The sequence below is a fragment of the Blennius ocellaris genome, assembly GCF_963422515.1.
Source record: "Blennius ocellaris genome assembly, chromosome: 2".
Taxonomy (NCBI): Eukaryota; Metazoa; Chordata; class Actinopteri; order Blenniiformes; family Blenniidae; genus Blennius; species Blennius ocellaris.
The window spans coordinates 14,721,212-14,743,627 of NC_137651.1; the positions used below are offsets into that span (position 1 = coordinate 14,721,212).

At 40.7% G+C, this 22,416-nt stretch overlaps 1 protein-coding gene across 8 annotated transcripts; it reads right to left on the minus strand.

Moving 5' to 3' along the window:
• Positions 1 to 3,616: 3,616 nt before the first annotated feature.
• sh3bgr (SH3 domain binding glutamate-rich protein) lies at positions 3,617 to 16,536 on the minus strand. 8 transcript variants are annotated; one of them, XM_080506518.1, is made up of 10 exons: positions 16,388 to 16,536; positions 14,498 to 14,683; positions 14,044 to 14,124; positions 13,164 to 13,238; positions 11,668 to 11,898; positions 11,033 to 11,062; positions 7,332 to 7,358; positions 5,895 to 5,927; positions 5,370 to 5,432; positions 3,617 to 4,285 (listed from the first exon to the last, which is right to left on the minus strand). In XM_080506518.1, the coding sequence occupies exons 1-9, from the start codon at positions 16,430 to 16,432 to the stop codon at positions 5,415 to 5,417; spliced, it is 726 nt and encodes a 241-aa protein (XP_080362644.1). In that variant the 5' UTR covers positions 16,433 to 16,536; the 3' UTR covers positions 3,617 to 4,285; positions 5,370 to 5,414. The 8 variants fall into 8 exon arrangements, with proteins under 8 accessions (XP_080362644.1, XP_080362647.1, XP_080362646.1 ...); XM_080506521.1 differs by lacking the exon at positions 11,668 to 11,898 and having other exon boundaries at positions 11,033 to 11,059; XM_080506520.1 differs by lacking the exon at positions 11,668 to 11,898.
• Between the last annotated feature and the right edge of the window lie 5,880 nt (positions 16,537 to 22,416).

The following is a 22,416-nucleotide window of genomic DNA, read 5'->3' on the forward strand; positions in this document are numbered from 1 at the left end:
TTTTAAAAATTTGCCTCCATTACGCTTACTATTAAGGTGTTTTCAGGCTTTGTAACATTCACAATCACCTGAACTTAAGTTTGATGGAGGAGGCCTAGGAGAGGAATGGATGGATCCTTTGATGAGCCTTTCAGAGTGGGATTTGAGTGACTTGCATTTGCAATTTCTAATAAATCAAAACGCTGCTACTCGAGTCCTGACAAACGCAATATGCCTTGCCTTGCCTTGCCTTGCCTTGCCTTGCCTTGCCTTGCCTTGCCTTGCCTTGCAGTTAAACTAATGTCATTCTGATGACCATGTGACATAAAAAAACTGAATTGGACCCTTTGGTCTCTACAAATCACTTTTTTGTGTGATAAACACCAGAAACATATTATAGTGAGATGAATAGACTAAAGACTAAATATATAACCAACTTGACTCTCAATGTTGTGGCAATTTTTTCGGTTACTCCACAAACATCAGGCAGACACACATGCGCAGATTCTCTGCTGAATCCAAGTGTGTCTTTATGGCTTTAGTGCGGCTGACAAATGTAGGAGAGAGAAGAGAGATTAATATTAATGGAAAACTCTGAGATGTGAAATAGCTGGTCTATGGCACAATATTGGAGGTGATGTATAACTTGTTTGTGGTGAGCTAACTGCATTACCTTCTACAGTCAGCGAACACAGTCGTAAATTATGGATCCGTTCAGGAAATTAGGTCTGAGGAATATCTAGGCCACCATATACAGCAATTTCGTCACATTGCTATCAGAGAACTACAAACTAATGAACACAATTTGTCCTTTCTCCTATCAGGACCATGAAGAAGTGACTCGGAAGTTCCCCGACCACTGTATACATCTAACTGTTAAGCACATAGGCAGCCACGGTTCAGGAAATGAATTATGAAATGAATATAGATCATTGAGTCCTCTCACTGTTGAAGTCTCCGTGCTGCATCCCTGGTCAAAGAAGCTCCCATGTTTGTGTTCAGCTGAACGCTCACCTGTGAACTGGCATGAAAGGAGAATCACTAACAGGAGAGGGATGTCCATGCTCGTTCAGTCACTCGATCAGTCCATCATTTGGAGGTCCTGCAACAAGAACAATAAACAGACTTTTATATTGCATTTTAAAGCAGGGGATAGTTGCCATGCAAGATACTAGCACACCATTGGGAACAACTTGCCTTGCCCAAGGACACCTCGGCACATAGACAGGGTGTTATTAGGGCTCACGCCACTGACCTTGAGATACGAGGAAGCGCCCCTTGTTAAAACATGTTAATTGTCTCAGTATCAAAAATCCCAACCAGTAAATCCGGTAATCCAGACTACAGCCGACTTTAACAGAACACTTAATACTTTATTTAGAGATAATCTGTTTTTTACAGGTTTAGATTATCTATGGCTTGTAGGATAAAACATGCCAATAAGTACAATAACTAGACTGATGCAGAGCAAAAATAGTAGCTGAAAGAAACCTTGTAACATAATGCTTTTTAATAAAGAACAGATTTGCGTCAAGCAGAATAGAGTAGAATATATGACCTGGTCCTTCATACTGGTGCTAGTTTTTAATGATCCAATCAGGAAATATATTGCCCTTACATAGGGTATTAATCATGTTGAAGAATATATTTATACTATTCACAAAAAGTTAGGGATTTTTGACTTTCAGGTGAAATTCATGTAAAACATAAAAAGCTCATGCTACATTAATGTTATATCAAGAAAGAAGAGGATTTAAGTCAAGGTATGCAATGGGGATTTCCGCATTTCAAACAATTTATTAAAACAAAGCCAACATCAGTGGAGAGTACGCCACAACAAAAACAGTCAATATCTCAATAACTTGCCATGAGCCCTCGAGCATCAATTAGCGAATGACAACATCGTCTCCTGCTGTTCATAAATGGACCAACTGTCTGCTGGGGCATCATGGCATCCCATTCCTCTCTAGGGTACAGAGTTACAAGCCTCAACATGGCGGCTCAGCTGATGCCATAGGTTTTCTATGGGATTCATTCTTTGTGATTTCAATACCACTGAATAAATATTAGTATGCTTACTTACAATAATGACTATGAGAAAGAAAAAGACTTTTCATCTGTTTTCATGGTGATTTCAACTTGAACTTTGCATCACTACTTGGCATAATAACAATTTTCTCTAAAAGATTATTATAATGTATTTTGTAGCTTGGTGTTGTTGCTTACAAAAGTCAGAGGACCATTCCATCCTCTCAATTTAGCTCACAACCGATCCAGGGATTTTCCAAGATATGTATGAAAGTGAAATGCTAATTATCTTTTGCTGTACTTATTTTATTCATTCAGATTTCGATCCATCCTAATGCTGTTGTGTCTTCAAACAACAGAAGCCTGAGTTTAAACATATCAATGCGAAATAACTCTATTCAATCTTAAGAATCTCAACAAATTACAGAACACATAAAGGCATCTAAAGTGACCTTTACGAGCAACATGAGCATCATTCTTGTTTCTTTATGTGGATTTTAAGTGCGTCCAGAAATGACGAAAGTGCAACTGGCGCAAACGTTGAAAACACACCATGTTTCAGGAACAAAAAGTTATCTTGGGTATCAAGTAATACATGTTGCAAACTTCTGTCTTACTTCTTCAAAATTAGACCCCATAGTTGAATGTACAAGTTTGACTCATATGTATTGCATTAGTCAGACTCACCTCAGCCAAGTGTTCCAAATACACTGGATTCAGCAAAACAGTCTCTTCCGCATGCCTGCTGCTCAGCGTATCACCCAAAACTGCCCCGTTAAATATTACCAAACTCTGTGGGAACTTTGCCCCATGTTAAACACAGATATATAAATACACAATCTGACTCAGACTGCAAACAATGGCTCTTCTAAGGCTCTGGGTCCCATGAGGGGGGCTGATTAGGTCGACTCCCTCAACAGATGAATGGATGTGGACACAATGGATGATGTATCATAAGTATGGAAATTGCCTGATGTATGCAAATATGAATAACTTTTGGAAAAAAAGATTACAATCAAATACCAATGTGGAAACACTTCTGATAACTGCTTATTGCCTTACCACAGCAGATTTCCTGCCATGTACACGTGCTTTGCAAAATGCACGCTTTGCAAATGTATCTGGTTGACAATATTGTCTGCGGAAAATGTACCTGTACTATATCTGAGCGCTTCCTTTTTTCGCACTACTGAATAAACCAATATATACCAACTATGAGCACAGCAAAACTTTTCACTCACTATCTTCATTTTAAAGCAATACAGATCAAACAGTTTAACGCTAAGAGATATATAGATGCAAGTTGTAAAATATGATGCATTTTAAAATATCAGATTAACAATTTATAGTACGTCATTCCCAAAAACTCGGTGTGTTCTAATTTTTACATAAATAATCTGAATAGTTCTACCACTGCAACACTTTTGAACTATTCCTAGTCTTATTTTGTTTTCCATATTTTCTATTAATAGTGTATGCTCTCATCCATCTCTGCTTAGAAACCCTTGGGATGAAGCATTTGCTTTCCTGCTCATGCACAATGGTCTATTGACCTATATAAACATGCCAACAAAAGAATTGAAAATAAACAAAACACAACCAGTAAGAATGTGTGTGTTTTTTAAAAGTCTACTTTATTCCATTTCCCAATGGATCCAAGTCTTAGCCATATGTTTCAAGCTTCGTTCAACAAAGTGCATTGATTAGACAGCAGTATTGGCACAAGTAGTTGTAGTGGTGGTGGAGTTGTTTGCACTCTTGCAGTATGTGCATATTTCCTTTCTCATGTGGTCGTAAGAAGTCTCACTTTGCTCTAATACATTCAGCTGATAGAAGAAGGCACAATATTGGAATAAAAGGACAGTTTGGAGACAGTGTGTTATGATCTGTTGAATCTGATATCAAGCAAGGAGCCAAAAGCTAAAAGTACGCCAAAGTTACCAAGTTCCCTGCCTCTGTGTTAGAAAAATTAAATTTCCAAGAACATGAGGAATACAGTATGTTGGCACTTAACAAAACAGAACATTTTACAAAAGCTACTCATTACAACCAAACAAACACCACTTAACTGCTCTGAGCTGTTTCATTACGGTACGTCTCGACACTCAAAATATAAAAATTAAGTCAACATTGCAGTCAAAAAGGGGAAAGGAGTGGTGGGGCATATGTGGGTAGTGGGACTTTTCAGCTTGGATGGCGCCTTCGAGCACATGGTTTCCAGCAGGGTCCAGTGCAGCTTTGGGTCGGGGGAGAGGCAGAACAAGGGGACACTTGCGGGCTGGAACACAAGACAGGCACGATAAAAATTAAAATTAAAAAATGAGGTCGCACATTTCCTTGCTGTCTGTGCCACCACTGCCACTATGCCTGTACCACCCAGTGTGCAAGCTCCTCCGGAGGCAGATCTGAAGCTCACTTAGCAGCTTCATCTAACAAGGCATGACAGGGGCTCGCAGGGTTTGGGAGACAGCGAAAGTAGGAGGGAGCCATTCCTTCAGAGTCTGCTCTGTTGCTCTTCCTGCAGTGGGTCCTACATGTCTGACATGCACAGGAAAACTAAAAGACGGACTTTGAAGATTACGAATATTATCATCACAACCATCATCATCATCATCAGTGCCACTGCCTCAGAGGATTAAAAAAAAGGGAGAGGGTTGCGAAAGATTTCTGTTGAGGCTCCAGATGATCCCCGGGCATTCTGTGTGTGTGTGTGTGTGTGTGTGTGTGTGTGTGTGTGTGTGTGTGTGTGTGTGTGTGTGTGTGTGTGTGTGTGTGTGTGTGTGTGTGTGTGTGTGTGTGTGTGTGTGTGTGTGTGTGTGTGTGTGTGTGTGTGTGTGTGTGTGTGTGTGTGCTCTCACTGAAGCTGTTTGCAGATGAAGCCAGTTGTGGCTTTCCTTCGTAAATAGGCTGCTGCTTTATTTTTTCTTTCTGTTTGAACAGTTTGTACAGTTTAAGTGAATGGAGAACAAACTCCATTCTAACCCCAAGGTGAAAACAGAAAGGTCTCCGTGTGAGAATATGAGATCCAAGCATTTTAGGTAACAAGGCAAGATGATGTTGAAGGTAGTGAATCGATCACTCATATTACAGTACAATGAAGCTAAAGCTGCCAGGATGAGTAATTACAGTATTTTTCATGTGTCTTTGGCTTGATGGTAGGGGTCAAATGAACACAGAAAGGGAAAAACACTGTTCAAAAGAAAGGATTATCTTTATAATTTATCTGGTTATATAAAATCCAAATATAAAAGCAACACGCGTTGAGTGTTATTTATTGCATCAGTCCACATAATGTTGTACTGCCCTCCAGTGGTGAGGCAAAGGTACTCAAACAAAGTGGCAGGTGGAAGAAGAGTTTTTACCTGAACAATAGTAAAGTCGACCTCAGGGAGATCGTCTGGCTTCACCTACTCAGCCTCCTCCTCCTGTCGAGACAAACAATCATGAGCCGATAACCAACACAGAGAGCAGTGACCAGCAGCGAAGTTAGAAGGTCAACACATATGTGTTCAAATCTCAATGTGTTTAAAGTGATTGTTGACTTTGTTACACTGTCACAGCATACTCCAGTCTCTGTCAGACAAACTTTGTGTGGAACCGAGGAGGAAAAGATTCAAAGGAAAAGATCAGTTTGATCTCCTCAGTTTGTTGCACTAATTTCAATACCTCCCACAACAGCCTGTATCACTTTCCAGAAAAGTTAGTCTTTTTTTCTTCGATCTATCCACTCAGACCAATGACTTAATTCTCTCCAGTCATCCTGATTAAGATTTCATGCTGATTTGTGTTTGTGTCCCACGCAGATCTGCCCTATTTGCAATATTTAAATAACAGGACTTTCTGCAGGCACGTCGATCACAGGACTGGAAAATAAACAGCAATACTACCTGTGTTTCTTCCACTCCTTCCTCTTCTTCTTCCTTTGGCACATTTAAAAAGAGAGAAAGAAATAAGGGAGGATTTTTTTTAAAGTTATTGTCCTAAGGACAGGGAAGTGAGAGGACTTCATATTAGTATTTTGTGGAGGGTGGGTTAATAATGGAGAGAAAGTAATCAAAAAGAAGAGTGGCAGGTAATTAAAACATCGTCAAGACAAACCGATGAAAATCATGGCTAACAGTTATATGTGTATACTGAGGTAGCCTCAGTATTACAAGAGAAGGGGCTACAGACGGTGCACCGTGTCATATTTTAAAATTCAAAATGTTTTAATAGCAGACTGCTGTCATGTATGGTTTTATCAACACTGGAGCTGCAGTGATTGGAAAGGTGTTGGCATTTAGCAGTTTGATGATTGCCTTCTGGACATTGACATCTTCTCTAAATAACAATGGAGTCAATGTCATGATATATGATTAGATACCACAGTCAGTTGGTTGAAAGACGTCAAAACCATATTCGAGAAAGAAAAACAGGGCACTTCCTCACCAGTCCACACTGGGGTAACATGGAGAGACAGACAAGCCAACACCAAATTCACACCTTTGGGCAATTTATATTAATCTGAGACTCATGTTTTGGAATGTAGGAGGAAACCAGAGTTAAACACAGAGAGCACTTGCAAACTCCAAATGGAGATGTCTCAAACACTGGCCACTACTAGTGCTAACCACTACACCCCATGTATCCCCAAGCATTACGACGCAGCAAATCAGGGTGGGCCCAGTCCAACAGAAAATGTATTGCTCTTTTTTCTTCTCTCCTTCGTACGGTGACACAAAAAAAGTGCTCTATTTTCTCCATCTACACTTTGAAACTTGTCACATCCTCTTCACATCCACTCGGTTCACAGTGCTCTTGGCAAAAAGGAACAAAAGTCAGAACAAAAGGAAAGAAAATGTCACCCTGTCAAGTCGGTACGCCCCCAATCTTCTCCGTGCAACATAACCAAATTGAAAACATGTCCGAGGGATGTACACAGGTAGAGCTGAAGTACACAACAAATCTTTCCACCTGTTCTTTCAACATCAAAACAAAAGAAAAGCAGTCAAAATGTCAGCAAGTTGGGAGAAAGTGCCTCTGTGAATATTTTCTAAAGTTTTTTCTAAAACACTTTAAGAAGAACTTTGTCCGGTGTTTTCTAAACACCGGACAAATACTGTGTCGTCTTATCTCAGAGGTAAAACTCATGAATAAATATGTGAGCTGTACCACAGTTGTGCAATGAACTGAATGGTATACCGCTGCCTCCAAGAAAGAAACCAAAAAGAAAGCCAACAGTACATGCAGCCTTTGTTTGTGATCAGATCATGCTCAAACCCGAGTTTCAGTATGATTCACACCATGCGAGACACATGGACGAAGACCACATGATCTAAATATACCTCTTGTACTTCTGTCTCTTCTTCATCCTAAGGAAAGTAAATCAGGGGGTGTTGAATTTGTGAATATTAACAAGGAGGAATGAAGCCAACACAATGGTCCACATATGACTGGTATTTCTGTTACCACACCAACTCCACCTTCAGATATAATATTGTCATGTCTGTCATGCTGCACACTATCAGGCATCTTCGTGGAAAAGGATCTTAAAGTCCATGCAGCACACGGAGGGAGAAAGAGAGAAAGGAAGATAGGTGGAAGTGGATAGACATCACAACAGGAAACTACCTCACAGTCTGGTCCATCTTGCTCCTGATAGGAAGGTAAGACAAGTACATGGAGACAAAGAGACAGAAAAGCAGGCGAAGCAAAGCAGAGAAGCATAAGTAACAGACACTTGGCAGAGTCCTTTACACACAGCACTTAAACCGCATGGAGTTTTTCCTTTAGCCAAAAACAAATTAAAACTTAAAGGTGTTAAAGACAATTTTAGTCTGGAATTTGGTCAATTCTGAACTTATATTAACCCTGTTCAATAGTGCGGTGTGAAAAGTGGCCAAAGTGATAATGGTCTCATTAAAACTTGCCACCCCGGCTTCAGGGATAATGAGTGTCGAAGAAAAAGAAAGGTGGACAACAAGGAAGGAGGTCTCCATGTATGTATCCTGACTGGAAATATCTGGGACCGAAGGAACCCACAAAGCTTGGTTTGCTTCTACAAAAGCTTCAAAAGCTTAATTTTTGTCTCCATTATTGTCAATAAGGATGTAATTAGGATCATAAAGACTAACTGCAACATTCATGAATTATATCTAAAAAGCAAATGCTGATACAGGGATGCCTGATCGAGAAAATTATTTATTTACAATAATCCTTAAGGTATGAATTTTTTTCTCTGACAATCACACAGAGGCTGCATTTGCATCATATGTGGGCATCAACCGCTTGTTATAGTCAAAGGTAATGCTGTAGTTGTATGAAGAGCCTTTCTGTTATTCCTTTTTAAAAATCTAAAGCTACAACTTTAGCAACAAGTCTGGTTCCTTTGGATCTGGCATCTTGTTAAACTGCAAATACAACCCTCTCAGTCTAAGACTAGATATTCTGACCAGAAGTTGAAAGAACGCGACAGAAACACTGGATAAACTGTGAGGTAGCAAAGAAAGCAAAGACAAATTGACTACAAGAGAGAGGTGATGGGGAAAAGAAAAAAACAGAATGAATTCGGGAAGGCGAGAGCCTTTCAAATATCATGAGAATCTACCTCAAGCTGTCGTAGCTCTTCTTCCTCCTAAAAGAAATGACAGATAGCAGGTCAGCAGGTCAGCGTGGGGAGCAAAAGAGCACCACAGGCTATTAAAACAACTCCTGATTTATTCTGGAAACTACAGGAAGAGTTGAGGTTGTCAGGTGGCAGCAACAGAACTGGGAGGAAATGAAGAACAAGAGGTGTGAGAAGTGATGAAGACCCAACAGACAGAGGAGGAGAAAGACGAACTCTGGACAGAGAGAAAATTAAAGAGTGCACAGATCAGACGCCCTCGCACGCCCCAACCAGACACTACAGCCCTCCCTGGTTTCTGCGCCATCAAACCCTACGATCCATTATAGAGAGGAATCACAGAGGGAGACGGTCACTGAAGCAGGGTTACCTCAGACTGCAAATCCTCTTCCTCCTGGAGGGAGCAAACCAAGAGGAGATGGACAAACGGGCAAAGAAGGCATTTTGTGTGTGTGTGTGTGTGTGTGTGTGTGTGTGTGTGTGTGTGTGTGTGTGTGTGTGTGTGTGTGTGTGTGTGTGTGTGTGTGTGTGTGTGTGTGTGTGTGTGTGTGTAACCACACAGGTGATGGATGGATTGGAACATGGGCTCAGGAACATCAGATGAAACAATGTTAGTTTATGTAGCGTGTTAGTAAATGACTGTAAAGAGTGAAAGTCAGCAGTCCGCAGGACTGAAATGTTGCAAAACTATTGAAAAACCATTTCAGCGTGCATCATAAACATAGGTGGGTGTTTGTGGGAGGAGAGTAACTGCAGCCACCTGAGGCTCATCGGGAGCCAATTACCACCTCTCGCCCCTGTGCCCGGGCCCCGAAGGTGCCCTGGCTCTCGATCTCCAACCCTCATGGGAGGCTGGTTACCTCCTCCACATAAAGGGGAACAAGCTGCATGGATGGAAACACACAGCAGCCGAGCACAAGGCAGGAGAGCTGGCTGGCCTGGAAGAAGACTGGGTGTGCTGAAAGAGCAAGCCAAGCTGGAGAGGGAGGGTGGCAACAATTTGCCAAATGAGTTGACCTGAAGATACTACCAGATACTACAAGTGCTTACATTCAAGCACTTTAAAACAGGCGATAGTGTACTTGGTAATGATTGCTTTAACCTTCTGTCACATCTGACAACTTTTGCTGATACTTATTTCATCATTAATTCTAATAGTATTAATTTGATTTCACTGCAGAGAAAGTCTAAATGTGACACCATCCATCATTTTCCCCACCCAAATCAGTCCTTAACCCTGGTGTGCTTGGATGGTCTGTCACACTTAGTCATTAACTGGAAGCATGAATCACATGTTTGATATTCACATGAGCGATGCACAGGAAAAAAAAAAAGCGTGTGGGGCAGGTGTTGGTGTGTCAGCAAATACTTGTGCACACCCAAGAACCAGACACCAGAAAACATGAATCTAAAATAAAAACTTTCACTATCATTCAAACTGGCATAACTTAAAATCTAAAAACAAATGAACTCCTGGGTGTTATTAGTGCCGTTAACAAAATCAATGCGTACAATATCACTGTTGTTTCATAGTGTTATTCATGGTCATTGAACCAATAGCACTCTATATGCCTGATTTCTCATAAAGCTCTTAGCACGCGCACAACATGGAGAGATGCTCATGCAATAGCCTACTCATGTGTTTTTATTAATAATCCTTGGTATTAGGAATTCATGATTCCGTAGAAAGGAAAAACATTATTATTCATACCTTTATAGTATACTACTTCTTACCAATGACAAACAAGGGGTGCTTATCTTCCCACACTTTGGGGACCTCTGATTAACAAGTAGTAGTTATGAGAATTATGCTTGCTTGTTTAATTAAATCAACTAAATGTATGCCCCTGATTCAAACTATCAGTACATGCAATGCTTTCTTCTGTAAAATAAAGCAAATATGAGATCAGATGAAACTGTAGGTAGAAACACAAGTGTGAGGCAGATTCGTCAGTATACCATGGGGCACAGTGAGCCTCACTCCAATGTAAGCAGCACTGCTTTAAGAGACATCGGTAATCCTATATGATGGGCTCAGATTAGCAACCAATGAGTTATGCAACATTTCCAGAAGGACTTTCAGGCCGGTGCATCGAGGGACAGTCAGTGGGGAGAACTGGGTCAGATTCTAAACCAGCAAAAGGTTCTAAGAAAGGAAAAAAGTTAATGAACATCCACTTTGAATGTCATTACACGTGATGAACAATGGTTTCTGTGTTAGCTGGAAATAGTGAAGATGAAACACACAATTTCTCAATTCACTGCAGACATGAGTACAAACAGAGTAATCAGGCAATGACGGTGTGGTACACTACTGAAAACTGTTGCTGTGAATTATACCTTTACATTATATAGAGCAGTTTCTGTCAGTGCTGACTTTAATTTAGTATGACAAAAAAAAATTAAATAAATGAGACTCACCTGTTCTTCTTCCTCTTCTACTTGGGCCTGCTGATAGAATGATAGAAGCAATAAGGTAGTATTAGAGACGTCTCAGATTACAGTCCTCTACACTGTACAAGATGTGCATCAATACTGAGACACAGCATCATCCACAGATCAGGCTCACTGAATCAAACAGAGTTTGCAGGACCGTACTGACACAACGTGACCGGGACGATTACTGAGGAATAGATATGCAGGGCAAAAAGGGTTGCATCAGCAGGGCAAGTGGTAACAACATCATAAACCACAAAGAACAAGTACAGAAAACTCATAGAGGGTATCAGAACTGCAGCCGCCACAGTATTTGTGATGCAACACATGAAAACGGTGAACAAGAGAGTTGCAACACGATGTGTTAGTCAATGACTGAGTCCAGAGAGAGACTTGAGTGGGAGATGCAGTACAAGGATGACAGGAAACTTGTAAAGGAGGCAAACCTTAAATAGGAAAGAAAGAGCATGTTAACAGGGAAGTAAGGTGCTGTGTGGAGGAGAAACAGAGCATTCCAGGAGTGATGGGAAGGTGTAGGAGGGAAAAAGACTCTGAACATTCAAGGGATGGAGGAAGGAGCAAAACGACAGGAGGTCGAATTCTAATTAAGTGGCAATTACTGTGTCTCCTGCGACTTCGTCTGATTCTTCCACTGCCTCCCCCTCCTCCTCCACCTCCTCCACCTCCTCCTCCGCAGGGGCCTCGTCTCCTGCAGTTTCTCCCTCAGCGGCGTCATCGTCTGCAGCCTCTTCGTTCTCGTCTCCCTCCGCCTCATCACCCCCACCTTCCTCCGGTGCATCGTCCTCTTCCTCCCCGTGTGCATCCCCATTACGCTCCTCCACTGGAACCTCCTTATTGGGAGGTGGAAATAAAAATGTGTGATCAAAGAAAACAAATGGCGTCTCGGGCACTGCTTCGCATACAGCAGGGTGTTCGGGTCAGCAGTCGGGGAGGCTTAGAAAATTAAAATGTCAATGTTAGTTTCACAAAAAGTGAATGAAGGGGAGGAGAGGTTAAAAGGGATCATTTCAGCACTCAAAATTTAAATCAAACATAATGAATGCAAATAACAAAATGAGAATGTGAAAAAGACTTCAAGCTGACAGCTCATCACATTGAATTAGTACAAAGGATAGAAATTACAAAGACAGACTAATTGTCTTATTTTGTGGCATTATTTGTCACAGTATATTTTAAATGTATTTCTTCATGAAATTCTGAATTGTTCCTTTTTGTGCCTGTCAGAAAAAAAACATTGTTTAGATATTTAATATAGTTGCAATACAAGGTCCCGTTAAACTGGTAAATTGCACTATTTGAAAATAAAGATACATATTCAATTAAAAAAAACATTTATCTGCGTGTCAGTTCCTACCAAATGAGCCTGAGAAACTGATTTGACAGCTGACGGGTAATCCTATCTGTTCAGCTGATATTAGCAACCAGTGATTGATGCAACATTTGCAGAATGACTTCCAGGCAAGTGCATCAAGTGAAATCAGGAGCAGGTATGAGAAATAGTCCATGTATAAACTAGCAGTGATGAAAGGAAAGAGTTTAAGAACCATCATATCGTCTGGATTTTTAGGCAGGTCTCAACCCTGACTTAATTTCGCAGCTCTTACAAATATCATTGTCAAGACAAGTGTCAAAAAGTGAATACATGAGCATGCTCTGTCAAAAACCGAAGAACCAGCAGGAATTTTCTTTGGGGAGGGAAAAAAAATGTTACAGGTGGTCAAGAGGTATGAAATATTAGAACGTTTTTATAATTATGCTCTGAACAAAACTATAAATGTGCACAGAAGATTGATTTTCACAACTCAAACAGAACATACGTCACACTTTGTGGTGAACTCATTGCAGAACGGATTCGACTTACATGATCTCACAGTTTTTATGCCGTCTTGAACGGAACGCTCTCATGCAACACAAAGATTAGTGGATGTGATGAGTGGGACACAGCAGCCGTGTGGACATTAACATCTGTTCAAGTCACCAGTTATGGACAGAAGGGAGGTTGGTAAGGATGGACTGGATGGGAGGAAAAAGGTGAGACACAGTAAGATGAAACAAAGCATGGGAGAACACGGAGTGAAAGTAACGACGGCATTACTATTGAGTCATCGGGGTTTTCCTCAGCGTGGGTCCCGTTTTCCACAATGAGAGCCTTCTCGGCCTGCCCTGCTTCCTGTGTCGAGGGAATGAGCCCATGTAACAAACTTGATTTCAAACACTTGATGTAAATCGTCACCTTATACATCTTCTACATATGCCATGCAGCCACACAAACAATTTTCTTCATATCCAAGAATTGTATTCTCACTTGAAGTGCAATTGAATTCCAATTTCATTTGACGCTCGGGTGTCTAATATCTATTTTAGAGTTTGACAAATCAATAATACATTCACAGCAACTTTCTTGGGTGAATTATTTAAACTTAATATACAATAAAAAGCTTCACAATCTATAGATAATGTCAGAGCAAGACAAGCCCAGGTTAGGATCTTCTGTTATAAAGCATGTTTGCAAAATACATGAAGAATATTTCATTTAATTTAAAGAATTTCCCCCAGAGATGAAATAGTACTTCTGAGTCTGATGAATGTAGTTATCAGATTATATGTACCGTACAGTCCCTCACTCTGTAGAGTGATTTTCACCCATTTAAACCCAAATTCCATGTTATCTGATTACACAATATTTGATTACTCAGTGGAGATTTTAGTGAATCAAGCTGGTCCTGCATTTGTTCTAATGTTCTATCACCTAAAATCCTCAAATGTATCCTTGATCGGACCATTTCCAATAACTACATCATCATGTCACGCCGTATTCAAGACAACCACAGATAGGACCTGTTCAGTTGAGTTCAGTTATCCAAACAGGACAACATACTGGATGTGTGAGTGGGATTAATATATAAGATAGCGGACTTTGGATGCCAAATGAAGAATTGATTCTGTTACAGTGAAAACCAGAACAAAGTCCAAACCTTTGAGCCCGGAGGAGGGGGCAGCCCCAGGAAGGTATACACTGAGTTGTCCTCTTTAGCATCGAAGAATGTCTCGTAGTCCTGCATGAAGAAACAAAGTATTATCTGTTAGACAATAGAACTGAGAACTAAAGAAATTTCAAAAACAAGGAACATTTTCTTGTGACTAATCAAATGTTCCCAACCGCTTACAGTGTGTGTGTGTGTGTGTGTGTGTGTGTGTGTGTGTGTGTGTGTGTGTGTGTGTGTGTGTGTGTGTGTGTGTGTGTGTGTGTGGGTGTGTGTGTGTGTGTGTGTGTGGGTGTGTGTGTGTGTGTGTGTGTGGATGTGTGTGTGTGTGTGTGTGTGTGTCTCCATGTTTTTCTCCCCCATTCAGGAGCACACAACAGGTCCAAAAAAAAAAAATGCCAGAGCATACATATTGAGATCTCATTGTGAATGCATGCATACACACCCCACAGTAGCTGTCTTCATTAAAAATCTGGGGTGGGAGGGGGATGCCATTGGCGGGCTTCTTCTCCTCAGGGACATTCTGCCTCATCCACATGCGGTTGTCCTCATTGCAGGCAATGTCCAGCGGAGCATAGTCCACCTTAAGAGCCTCCAAGAAGCCAACCACATCCTGTTGCTTCTTCTTGATCTTCAGATCCCAAAAATAAAAAGCACACATTTTAAGAAAGCCAGCGGTAATTTTCTATGCATATTCTATTCTGTCAAGTGTGATAGCATCACTGATTGCACAATGCATGGGAAATCGGATGTATTATTCAACCAGAGAAGTTACAAAATGCTATTGTCTCTTATTAAAAACGATAAGGGCTCAAATCTGTTTCAGGGTGCATCTTTCTGTTCCCTCTTGAATCTCCTGTCAAACCCAATGAAGATAAAAATTAAAGCATAAATCAAGGTTTTTCACACCATTTTGAACCAAGGTGCAATTTTTAATTCAATACACGTTAAAAAAAAAATACCATTATTGTTAAGAGGTATTTATGATTGAAAAGCATCAACTCTTAACTATTTCTGTGCTAGTTAGATTATCTTAATTTATAATATGGGTTAAATTTTTGAATCTGCAACAGGTATGCCTTTGGTACGGAGCCCCTCTGGTGACATTGGTCACGTGAGGAGGCTGCGCCCCAAATCGTGGCCACGCGTTATTAAGGCGTGGGAACGAGATAAATAAGTCGTGGCCACGCGTTATTAAGGCGTGAGATATATAAGACGTGACCTTTAACTCATCACCATTGTCAATAATATTTTTTTCGCCAATGTCACCAGAGGGGCTCCGTACCTTTGCACCTCCAGTTCTAAAAATGAGTGCTCGATGAAATAATGAATACAAATTATCCCACACTTCTATTTAATCCTGGTTGTTTCTGAAAAATTCAAAGAACAAATAGGTACTGGAAAAGGAGACTACGTGGATTCTTCAGACCTGATCTGGATTTTTTTTCCTTGGAAAAAAAAAACATAGTTCCATCAAACAAGGCTCTTGAAACTAGACTTAGGACTCTGTGAAGCTCTTTGATTCATCAAATCCCACCTGGATCTTTTAACTTTTTTTACTCTTTGTACTTAAAGTGGGGTCTTTCAACTACATCAGAACTTAATAACTCACACAAACATGGATTTTTACAACTTAACCCAGATGCTTATGTTCATTGCTCAAATGGTGCAATCCAAAATATGCTCGGCCAAATGGTTGAACGCATGTTAAGGATTTAAGGCAGTCAGTCATGAAAGATGATCAGTTAATTTGGGTAGATAACACATTTCGGAGAGGCAACGTTCAAACAGTTTCTCACAGGATCAATCTGTGGTCTTTATGATGTGGGGGGGGGGGCTGTTAGGTGGGCCTCCATGCACATACTGCTCAGTGCACTGGTTCAAACTGCTTTTTAGCTTTGCCAAAAGTAGATCCAAGGGGATGAATTTACCCTCCCCTCTGCAGTCATCACCCCACTTAGTTAATACAGTCACTTGGAGGTAAATCTCATCACAAACAGCCTTTTATTCCAGGGCAACTTCTCTACTAACTCCATGCTGTGTGGTCTCAATATAAAGTAATCTGTGACGTTGGGTTCTCGAAAGCTCTGTGTAAATCACATCGATAGCTAAACATAGAGCTGGAGCACTTCTCAAGCATATATACGAACACAAATCAATCCAAACACTTGCACCTTAGGAATCGTATGCGAGAAATCGCAGGCAGGCGACGCTCATTTCGAAGTTTTATCGTTTCTGGAGTCAGTGCGGGTCACAATCTCGATCGGTTCCAGGCGCACGACACGGGGAAAGCTCACCCTAAAGAGAAATCAGTCGGTCGTGAATGGAAGCTTACCGCTGTGGATCCCGACGAGGTGGCGAGGAATACTTTGATAACCATTTTGTTACAATGTATTCTGAAGAGTTTGCAACAAGTAGGCTCTTAAAGGAGCAGGCAGCCTCCTCTATTATTAGCGCGCACCCGGGACGGAGACATAGCGCTGAGATCACACACACACACACACACACACACACACACACACACACACACACACACACACACACACACACACACACACACACACACACACACACACGGGGGGTTATTTCTGTCTCCAGGCTCCATCAGGGAGGGATTGGTGGGCTTTGCCCCGAGGGGCGCAGCGCCACACACACTGATTGGCAACTTCAGCTGTCTGTTGGTTCAGGACGCAGTGAAGTTAAGATACCAAACCCTCACTGAGTGCATATATGGACAGAAATAGCACTGACCAGCACTGTAGGCTGCAGGTCTGTGAGGGTTTTAAGCGGTCCTATGTTGAGCAGGTTCAGTCATCTTTGTTTACTGCTTCAGTCTCTCAAAAACTGGTACCAACATCATATGAGTGTCTTATGCTGGACAAGGTCATGAATTCTCTGTTGTGCTCTATAAGAATTTCAGTTTCTGCCTAAGTATACAAATATATCATAATCCTAAAGTTTTCTCTTTTTTTTTTTTTTATATATATAAAATACATGTTCTGTATGTGCAACGCTTCAGACAAAGAGGCACCAAAACGTCATTTACGGTCAATGGGGCATATTTTTGGTCTGTGGGAGGAACCAAGTTACCCGGTAGAATCCTGCTCATGCATAGGGATAACGTGCAATCTCCACACCGGAAAAACTGGCCTAGATTCAAACCCAGATTATTTTCAATGACAATTATCTCTAATGACTATAGAATCACAACTTAGCCTGCAGACAACGATAAAGTTAGCCTTGCATATAAATTAAACTTTGTATATTATATCTTTATTGTACAGTTTTACATTTTCTGATGCATTGAAGCACCAAGCATCAGTCCTAAAATCAGAAGTGGCTCATTTTAGTTTTGGGGGTCACATGCAGTCCAGATGGTCTTAAATGGGCTTAAGCATCATAAAGATGATACAATAACTGAAAAATAATCACATTTTAAAATGATTTCCATAGTTTTTGTTTAAGACCCTGTAAATACATGGTGGGCCTTGTTTTACTACCACAGTGTCGAAAGACAAAGCCACTTCCTTGTTGGCACAATTCCTGCAATATGCATGTTGTCACGAACATGTCTCTTATGCTAATGAACTATTTCTATCGATAAACTGTTTTACGTCTGTATTACTATGGACATTGCTGCCATCTGCTGTTCAGTCTTGTTTTGTGCCCCCACACCTCACATCAATCACCACTGTGGATAAATAAGGAGTAGATATTTATTTATCCGCTTGTTGAATAATTTAGGTTCGTGTCTTTAGAATTTCAATTTACTTTGCTTTTATTGGTATTTTACTTACACTTTTTCACCATTACTGGTTATTAATTGATACATTTTCCCTTTTATTGATACGTTGTTGATACTTTTTGACCATTACTGGCACTTTAACTGATATGTTTGGTACTTGGCACATAGCTAGTCCCACCCGGGAACATGCACACAAAAAGCACAACAAAATGTGCGGAAAATCATTGTTAATGATTCGGCGAGCAGTTTTTGAAATGAACGCAAAAAACTGCGAAACATTTCCCATACAGGGCGGATGGGAGAGGGACCTCATGGGTGAGATGAAGCGAACGAAGAGAAGATTTTAAAATATGACAACATTTCCCACAAAGCATTGCGGCCTCTCCATCAATTGGCAATTGTCTGAGCCGTTTCCACCTGGACAAGTCATGCACAAGTTATCGTCTCAGCGGGGTTCAGATATTGCGAGGATTTTATCTGAAGCTATCTTCAAACCCTGACAACGGGAGAGGAACGAATCTTATTTACTGGTGAGTTTCAATCTGAGAGAAAACAGCGGTAAAAAAATGAGGGGACAGGCCGGCACAAGATAGTTGAGTCCAACTGTCAATAACTTGCATGTCAACACAACTTGTTATTAATAGTATTTTACTGAGTTTATGAAACCTGTCAACTTTATAGTAAGCAGCCTGTGGATTAACATTGAACCAAGTAAAGCTGACACAGACAACACTTGATTAGGCCATCATATTGAGAAGTCATCATTACATTGCATCCATTCTCCTTTCCTTTCCACTGTCATGTTAGTGGCCATGTGTGTTTTCAATGTTAAGGACCTGAGTGTCTGATGTCAAGCACTCTGGATACATCCTAATTACCTTGAAATCCCTCCAACAACAAATTGCCATATGTGAGAGCTGAGTGCAGGCCAGAAGGCTGCTGGCTTTCCCCTTCTTGTCTTATTAGTTATTGTTTTAGTGGGACTCAAATATCAATTGGAGTTTGTTTAGTAGTTGTATTTTTCAGGTAAGTAAGGTAACATGATACATTATTATATAATTGATATAATCTGACATCTTTGAATATTCACATTTGGTAATTTTCACTGCTGAGTCTTTCATTAACTGTTATAAACTGTAACTTTCAATAGTTACTAACTGAAACTGCTGTACGTTTTGGGAAACAATCAAGTTTATTTGCCTTAAGCAGAGTTTGTTTTGTTGACTTTTGGTCAGCATGGATAAAGAAGTCATGGAGTGCGTGGGGAAGCAGTTTTCTGATGAGAAGGAGGAGGCAGGTGATGATGGTGATACTGTGAGCTGCAGCATCGACACCTCCGCTTCCAGCCCGCACCACAGGCCTAAATGTCCTCAGCCTCATCATGAGGAGCCTGTTGAATTACTTCCTGACATTCAGGGTCAAGGATTAGAAAAGCCTGAAAGATCAAAAGGTATTTCATCATCCAATGAACAGCAGTTGTGTGCTTTTTCTTAATGTAAACTTCAGATGGAATTCACCCTCATTATCTCTAGGTAGCCCAGTTACAGACTCTAACAAGCAAAAGACAAGAAACAAAGCAAAACCCCAAATCCTAACGTGGCCCCCGATCAAGGCCCCGAAGGCCGTAAAACCAAAGGTCCAGCCGGCCCTGTCCTTCAGAGAGCTGGAGCTGAAAAATCGGGTGCCTGACCTGCAGCAGCAGCTGAAGGAGGCCATCACCGAGAAGAAAAACATGCAGAGGCTACTGAACCGCCACACGGTGACGCTGCAGCGCTGCCAAGAGTCAGAGGGCAGTGTCTCACATGTTTGGCTGCTTAAACCATCTTCACTGTTTGTCCACTTTTCTGGCCTCGTATCATTTTAACAATGGCAGAAAGAAGGGTTTATGATCCAAAGAGCTTGGGTTGTCATGGCATTTAGCTCGTTGTGCTATTTTTAGCCATTTAAGCAATTAGAATGGTTTTGACCAATTTAAGTGTTGTTTTGCTATATTTAGCAGTTTCTTAACATATAGTTATGGGAAAGCTTCAGGGAACCACGACAGAAGAGCTTCTTGTTACAGATCTTTTCGGTAGGGCAAGAGGGGGCCACATTTGTTTTTGTTCAGGGCCCATAATCAGGGCAGTTTCTTCTCCAGAGCATAATTACTAACAACAGCTTGTGAAGCCTGCTCACACGTTGGAAAAAACAAAAACTCTACTTTACTCCACAGAATATGCTGCAATTAATGAGCCATTTTCAAGTACTTTCTCTCTTTACTCCATTTCTCAACTAAAGTCTTGAAACTCCCCCAGCACCAATACCAAATCTTTCCAATTAACTCACACATTATATGGATTTCTAATCTGTTGTCAGATTAAAATAAACCACAACAATGAGATCCGAGCCCTTAAAAAGCTGCTCCGTGACGCCCGGGCCTGCTGTGACAGCCTGGCAAGGCAGCTCCAGACTGCAGAGAAAAAGCTCCTGAGCACTCAGTCCAACCTGCAGCACCTGCAGCTGCTCAACGAAGAATACAACCTGCTAGGGAGGGAGGATCTCACCCGGAGGCTGGCAAAGGCCACTGCTGAGCTGGAGGCGAAGGACAAGACAATAGCTGTAAGAAAGGAAATTTATGAAATGAGAAGAATTCATTCACAGCATTTAATTGCTTTGTTTGCTGTTGTTCCTTTAATGAACTGCAGGACATGAAGAAGAATCTTGAGTTGTGCCAAGATTCATTCAACCAGCAAATCCTCTTTGAACAAAACAAATCTATGAAGGCAAGAAGGATGGCTCATTATCTGCAAGATGACAATTATCAACTCACCAAGAAAATTCAGGTAAGGAGGAGGTTGGTCTCAATTAAAAGCAGTTTCAATTGAATATTGGTGATATAGTAACTGAAGTCTGACAGGATGGCATAGAAGTGGAACTCGCTGTCATGTTTGTTCAAGAAAACTATCACCATAAAGTTTATTATGTATCCATGTGTTCTTAATGTGTTTCCAAATCAATGGCGAATGCACCTTCTTTTTGTCATACAGGCTATAGAGAAGGACCTGGACAAATTTAACATTTATTCTCAAAGATTCCCTGAAGCATTCAGCAAAAAAGGTTTATTGGAAACTACTTCAAAACGTTGAATTGAAGTCACGTCCATTTAGTTTCTTTCCTTTCTTTCTATTTTTATTGTTGTTTGTAGGCTATAATTGATTTTCATACCACAAGTTAAAATAACATAGAACATAACAAAAAATGTATGCATATATTATATGCATATACTATACATTATACATATACTATATATATTTTTAGTGCATGATAGGCTTACTGTAACTAGTGTGGTGTAAGAAATACATTAAATTGGATCGTTTTGAAGATATTAAGATTTTTTTTAATTACTTTGGTCATCTTTGTTTGAATTGATGATTAAAATATTTATAACTTTAAAATAAATCTGTATTATATCAGTGTTGTTACAATCCTGTGCTAATCCAGTCTGTGGTTATTTAAAACCAACAGGAAAATGTTTCTGGAAATATTCTGCAACATCAGAGTGATGCTCCAAAAATGTCTTCACAAGAGGAGAGTACAGAAACTTATAATGGTGAGATTATACTTTGTCCAAGTACAACATTATATAGCAAACCAACACTGCTCATTAATAAATTATTTCACAGCTGGTAAACTGTAGCAGTTATGTTAACACACCCCAGTCGCTGCGGGACATGAAAATAAGAGCAGCGACATCGCTGAACATTTATTCATCCAGTCTTGCTTTCTTTTTTTTTTCCCCTTTTCAGACACCAGAGAGGGGAGCTTTTCAGAAGAGGGCTCAGAAAATCAAAGTGACAGTGTCTGTGACCAACCCAATGAGCAGTTAGAGGACCAAGAGCTTTCAGGAGATGAGGAAGACGGTGAAAACATAGGAGAGCGGGCCGACGTGCTGGGAAAGTCTCCAGACCCAACCCAACTGTAAGCTCTCCCAAAGTGACACACAACTACGTCTTCCAACAATCTGTTGAGAACTTACACAATGGAATTGCGGTCTGCAGCAGCACCGACTTGAACCCGTGTGGAAGTACCAGGAGAAGCATGACAGTGGAGACCTTCAGGAGCTTCAAGTGTCACCCAGCAAGCCAGACGTACAGGCTCATGAGTCAGCTCAGTAAAACAAGTACACCTCTGACCTGCCCGACAGAAAATCTGACTGAAGTAACGGATGAAAGTAGATGAGGTTTTCTCAGGCATTATTATTATTGCATGCCCTTTGTTTTAAAAAGATAGCTCATCAAAGCCCCCTGCTTTGAGGCACTTGTGTTATTATAATTCTAAAGTTCAAGGTGAGATGGTTAGCACTCCCTGGTTTGAGTCCAGTTCAGGGCCTCCTTACGTGTCTTTGTTTGGGTGTTTTTTTTCTGGCTATTTCAATTTCCTCCACAACTAGATAAACATGATTTCAACGTTTAACTGGTTTCTCTATATTGCTTGTGGGTGTGTATTCAATATGATCTGTTTGAACTGTGGTGTTTAAACTGTCTTCAGCCGGAGTCAATGAGGATCACCTCCAGCCCCCAGGGTAGAAGATTGATGGATGAATTATTTTCACTTTGTAAATATATAATAAAAAAAATGTC